The sequence below is a fragment of the Heteronotia binoei genome, chromosome 10 (genome assembly GCF_032191835.1).
Source record: "Heteronotia binoei isolate CCM8104 ecotype False Entrance Well chromosome 10, APGP_CSIRO_Hbin_v1, whole genome shotgun sequence".
Classification (NCBI taxonomy): Eukaryota; Metazoa; Chordata; class Lepidosauria; order Squamata; family Gekkonidae; genus Heteronotia; species Heteronotia binoei.
The window spans coordinates 82,304,605-82,310,604 of NC_083232.1; the positions used below are offsets into that span (position 1 = coordinate 82,304,605).

Below are 6,000 nucleotides of genomic sequence, written 5' to 3' on the forward strand. Positions count from 1 at the left end.
TTAGCTAACTCTGTAACATTGCTCTATCTGTCTGGGGGGTGTTTCTGAATAAATGCAACTGAGAAGTTTGGAACTATGACTTTGAGAAGTTTGAGACACTTCTCAAGGTGAGAGACTCTGGAATTCCTTAGTCTCCCATCCAAATACTAACCAGGGCCAGCCCTGCTTAGCTTCCAAGACTGGGCTGGCCTGGGCCATCCAGGTCAGAGTGACAGGATAGGACCAAATACAGCAGGAAATACTCAGAATACAAACACAGCAAGAAAGAGGCCTCCAGTTCCATCTTAGCTGAGATGGATCCAGGGATTTGTTAGCAGCACAACTTACAGACGTAGATTTTTCCTTGCTTTCCTCCTCCATCAGTCCTTTCTGGCCCTGCCGATTTTAGCCTCTTCTCACCTGAGCCCCTCAACCTATGTGGGACCTGCAACCTTAGGCATCAAGCGTTCTGGGACTTGGCAAGACTGTTATGAGGGAGGACAACAAAAACAAAGCCACACTCCTTGCAGCATTGGATCCACCTTCTTTTATGTACAAAAGGGAGAATGCCTCACATGGCTGCTATCCAGTTTTTCTAGCAAATCCACTAGGCAGCTGAGGGCATGTACCTTTGCTGCATTTACAAGTTTTCCAGCTGACTAAATACTGCAGGCTAAAAACTGTACATCAGAGAATGAGCAACAATACATTCTGACAATGGGCTTTGTCAGGGACCACAGGTGCCGGGTTGCCTTGGTGTATCTATGCCAGGATCATCTGAGTGATCTTGTCTTCCCCATCTTATGCCTCCCCCTCCCTAACATCTGCCATTTGGCTGGCTAGAAATTTATGAATACATGGACACACTTCCCATCTCCCGTCTTGTGCAGATACCACAGGCCCTTATTCTGGAAAATTCTAGACACTCTGTCTAACACTATACGCCTTGAAAAATCCTACTTTGTTCAATAAAAGTTTAGTTCCAGATGAAGGTGCAGAGCAATGCAGTCCTTGCCTTCTTACTTAGTGGTCTGGGTTAGCTCTAACATGATGGAAATTATGTTTAGCATGGAGGGTATGCATGCTGTTCTCTATGCACAAGACCTGAAAAAGGCACTATGACTGTGCAAGACAAAGTTTTCTATTTTATAAAAGCTCAACGTTTGATTATAGCAACCATATTTGTTTTCATAAATCCCACACAATTTGGAATGTATCCATCTTAGGGCTCAGGAATTCAGAAGTAGCTTCTGTAAAAGATTGCACTTTATTCTCCATAAATGATTCCTATTTTCTGCAATAAATTAACTTTGCAATTCCTAGATGTGTTCAGGTGGGCTTGGAGGCAAGCCTAATTGTTCCATTAAACGGACAGTTCTTTCTTTCAGCCAAGAAAGGCCTGGCTTCCCAGAAGTTGTGTGTCCTTTCGATCTTCTACAACATTCACTTTGGAAAGAAGCAGTCCCACTATTTGTGCAATAGTGTCCACAAAACGGGGTACCATTTTCACCAGTTTGTTGATCTTGAGCTCTATTAGGCTGCTCCTCTGGAGAATGTGGATGACCAAGGTCCATGTCCTCAACTGTATCCAGTAAGTCCGTAAGACAGGGTTGTGAGTGCGTACAGTTAAGATCCTTAATTGTATCCTCTTCATATTTGTTTATTTCATTCAGCAAATCAGTAACTCTCTTCAGCATTGCAGAATCACGTTGGTTGTTGTGACACCAAGACAAAAGAGCACTAAAAAAAAAAAAGCAGACATTTGAGACCAAGTGAAAAGTTAGATACCTACTGCATCATGGACTCTCCTGGAAATGGGTATCCTTCTAGCAGATACCTGATGTCTCAGTGCAGGTGCTTGCCCTGCACGGCTTTTCTTCTGTGAATTTGACAATCCCAGGAAGCCTTTGCAGGGGTTAGAAGGGCCCCCCTCCTCTTTTCACCAGCAGAAAAGCTGACTGCATCCAGTGATTTTAAACAGTTCAGGAGGGAAGTGGGCTTGCATTTATGGTGGATCCCACTTTTCCCAGCTCCAGAAAAGATACAGGCTTTTCCAGGGTGACCGCCTTAGGAGATGTAACCCAGAGGGGGAGAAGCAGACAGGAGTTTTAAACAGGGCTGCAGCCTGAAACATCTACTTTAAGTTCAATGAGGCATAGGAATGGTTGGGGGAGAGGCAGCTATAATCAGCACAGAGACAGAAATACTCTTGATTTAAATAACCGCGAAATACTGATTTTTCAGAGCCTACATTCAACGGAACATACATCCTGCCTTCAAGGTACTTTAAATGTATGGGAAAGCATTTTCAAAAGTTATTGCTAACTGGACCCCAAGTATATATCTGAAATAGATGTTGGGAAAGACAAGCTTGTGAGTCTCCAGAGGCATCGGATCACTGCTGGAGTAGCTTGTGGAGGCTTGTCCTAAACCTAAAAACCCTTTTTGATGAGATCTGTCAATTTTAAAAAAAATACTTTAGAACTTACCTTACATTACCTTTGAGCTGACCACAAGTGAACATGATCTTTGCTGCTTCTTCATACCCCTGATTAAAACCCTGCTGAAGTGTCAGTTCTTTCCCAGCCTCAACTCCTTCCCGATAGCCTTCCTAAAAGCCAAGGAATAGCAACATTAGGTACAAAGAATAGCTTAAGAGCTAAAAAGCAACTACTGTACATCAACATCTAATTGGCTTATTCAAATTAATGAAATATCTGAGTTGCATACTGTCAAAAATAGTTGTATATTTATTTATTTTGGGCAATTTATAGTCCGCCCTTTCCCAAGGATGGGCTCAGGGCAGATAACAACATTCTAAAAACAGTATAAATACAACGGTTAAAACCAGAGCGATGTGGACAATAGTTTGACAGATCATACAAATTATAAATGGCGGCTCAGTTGGGCACATGTTATATGAACCGAAGATAGTAAATAAAATAAATTTATGTTATGTTATATGACTATTGTACTGATAATGTATATGTTAAAAAGAAAATCCACTTTTTCATGAAAAAGTGCATATGTATTAGGTAAAAGTATATCATATGTATTAGGCAAAAGTATATCACCCAGATCTTTCCAACAGAATGAGCTGACAACTAACTGAACATGCATTTGCCATGCAGACATTAATAAATTAAAAACTAAGATAAAAGTATAATGGTTATACTTTAACCCGTTTCTCCATGGTGCTTTTCCATTCTTTCTGTGCTATGCCCATCTCATCTGCATCCTCATCAAACACATCATCATTGGCCTGGCTCACTGCTGACCGTACCCAGGACATTTTGTCTGTGCTTTTAACACTGAGCTTTTAAGAAAGCATCACAGAAACTCCAAGCAACCAGATGAAAGAAGGAATACTGTCTGAAGAAAATATCTTCAACAAGAGTAGATGCTGATGATTCACGCTGATCACCAAAACAGTGTACCATCACAGTTGCCTGCAGGAATAAGTTTAAAAGTACCAGTTTACTAATTTAATAAATTTGCAGTTGTGAAAGTGATTTTTCAGAGCCTACATTCAACACAGCATACATCCTGCCTTCAAGGTACTTTAAATGTACGGGAAAATATTTTCAAAAGTTATTGCTAACTGGACCCAAAGTATATATCTGAAATAGATGTTTGGAAGGACAAGCTTGTGAGCCTCCAGAGAAACGGACCTGTCCATCTGGCTACTGCTGGAAAGATAATGCTGGTCTATCTAGTCCTTGGTCAGATCTAGCCATGTGATCACATTCTTATGCACAAGGATTCAGCAATGCAATTACATTGTTTTGATGGGCAGTTACTAAAATCAGTAATCTGCCAAGCACTATGTGATTGTCTGGTGAAGGGGTGAATTAAATCTAACTGTTGTAGTTGTGTCTTCTTCCAAAGTTTAACAGGCTCAACTTTTTGTAAAAAAAAAACACAGGAAGATTTTATGGGTGACTAGCACCCAAGCCTAGACCAAACACCAGTGACCAATCACTTGTCAAACACCAGTGATGTGAAAACTAATGGGCATATAAACCAAGCCCCTCTTTTAATTCCTCCCTAGTCTTCCACAAAGGCTAGACAGATGTGTGATATCAACATGGTTATAATTTATACCTGACTGACAATACATAAGGCCAAGAATTCACTTTCTAGGTTCAGTTAGTTATGTCTTCTTTCCTACTACTATATTTTCCTTTTTTTTCTCATGGAAACAATAGCTTCTGTGTGCCGTGTCCCCTAACTATTCTCACCGCTCCCCTACAGAAAAAACATGGCCAGTAACAGGTATGACCCTTCATAAAACTTCATTTTTCGTATGTACAGGACTAGAGTACCCAATGGGCAATAAGTATTAACATTCTGAGTTGCATGGCTATCCATCTGTGTATGTGTGTGTGTGTGGGGGGGGAGTTTTCCTGGAGCCTAATCCGTGCCAGGGCTCAGATCCTGAATCAGTTTTCGAGTATTTCTTTAAGCTGCCTTGGTCTATCTATCTTCCATCAGCAATGCGATCTCTGGCAGTATATCTATAGGGCCAAGCAGAGTTTTTAGGGTCGCCTGCCACCAGATTCCTGTAACCCGACTTGCCAAGCAGAGGCTCTACCGTTTAAGCCCCAGCCCCACCCCAGAAAACGAGAGAAAAGGGGGGGGGAAGAGATGACATACTCAGTCGGCCGCTTAAGACAACACAAGGCAGGGCAGCTCTTGTGACCCGTGAAGGGCCTAGAAGGGCCGCATCGGCGACCTATAATGAAGAAACTCTCCACCCCACCTGAAGGTAAAGAGTCGTCACCGTATCCCCACCCCCAGCGAGCAAGTGCTGCGATTCTGACGTGGCTTCCTACTCAGCTCCCAACATCTCCGATGCAAAAGAACGCGTCGCACAACGGCCCGCCCCTTCCGGTTCTGTGCTGAAGCGGAAAGGGCTGAGCTGGGGCGGCGGGGCGGTCCTAGAGCCGGCGCGGTTTGGCTACCCCCGCATAGGAGGCCCGCAGGAGAAGGAAGCTGATGCGTTTTTTCCGCCGCCCAGGAAGCAACTGCGGCGGGTCCGTCTCCGAAACGGGGTTCCCCCCAAGGCGGAGGAAACCACCTCTTTGAGCAACGCGGAAAACGGCCCTCAGTCGCCCCCGCGGCCTTCGGCGGGGCTTTACTTCCCAGTACCCGGGAAAGCAAGCAGTGCAGCCTTTCAACCCAATGCGGCGTCTGTTTCCCTGAAAGTAAACCCCATGGGTCGCAAATTTGGGGCTTATTTCCGAGGAAATGCGCCCAAGACCGGGTTCGGCTGGACGTCAGGCGGGGACGAGTTCATTTAGCCTCCTCTCGGTCCGTCCTCCTCCTTCCCTTTGCTTCCCTCACAGACGTCCAACGGAATCCATCGACTGCCAGCATAGACAGCTTCGGGAAGGGATTGGATAAATATATGGAGCAGACGTCCATCAGTGGCTATTAGCCACCCCCTGTCTGGGCCAGTGATGCTCAGTATTGGTGCTTGGGGGGCACAATGGGAGGGCTTCTACTGGCCTGGCCCCAGGGCCAGCTGTAGACTGTGTGGCACCCTAGGCAAGGCTAAGTTCTGGCGCCCTTCTCCTGCACTTATAACATCACCCAGTTATGTGAGGGGCACCTAATTTGGCACCCCCAGAAGGCCTGTGCCCTAGGCAATTGCCTAGTTTGCCTAGTGGCAGAGCCAGCCCTGCCTGACCCCACTGATGGGTTTTTTTGGCCACTGTGTGACACAGAGTGTTGGACTGGATGGGCCATTGGCCTGATCCAACATGGCTTCTCTTATGTACTTAGGCGGGGCTTGAGCGCCACCTAGACCATCAAGTCCAGGGAGAAGAAGGCTTGGGGGGAGGTGCTTGGCAGAATAAGCCAAGGCAGGAGTAAGAGAGTGGCAATGCTGCAGCACACCAGGGGAGAGTAACTGCAACGGGAAGGCAATTTTCGCTGCCACCTATGGTGAAATCCCTCCACCCATCTGCTTCCCCACAAAAAAAATAACTCCTCAACTGTAAACAATTGCTCTGACAA

At 45.1% G+C, this 6,000-nt stretch overlaps 1 protein-coding gene across 2 annotated transcripts; it reads right to left on the minus strand.

The window, feature by feature from the left end:
- Positions 1–1,227: 1,227 nt before the first annotated feature.
- YAE1 (YAE1 maturation factor of ABCE1) lies at positions 1,228–4,897 on the minus strand. Of its 2 annotated transcripts, none has more exons than XM_060247657.1 (4): positions 4,636–4,897; positions 3,155–3,428; positions 2,469–2,590; positions 1,228–1,719 (listed from the first exon to the last, which is right to left on the minus strand). In XM_060247657.1, the coding sequence occupies exons 2-4, from the start codon at positions 3,269–3,271 to the stop codon at positions 1,299–1,301; spliced, it is 660 nt and encodes a 219-aa protein (XP_060103640.1). In that variant the 5' UTR covers positions 3,272–3,428; positions 4,636–4,897; the 3' UTR covers positions 1,228–1,298. The 2 variants fall into 2 exon arrangements, with proteins under 2 accessions (XP_060103640.1, XP_060103642.1); XM_060247659.1 differs by having other exon boundaries at positions 4,742–4,894.
- Positions 4,898–6,000: the final 1,103 nt, after the last annotated feature.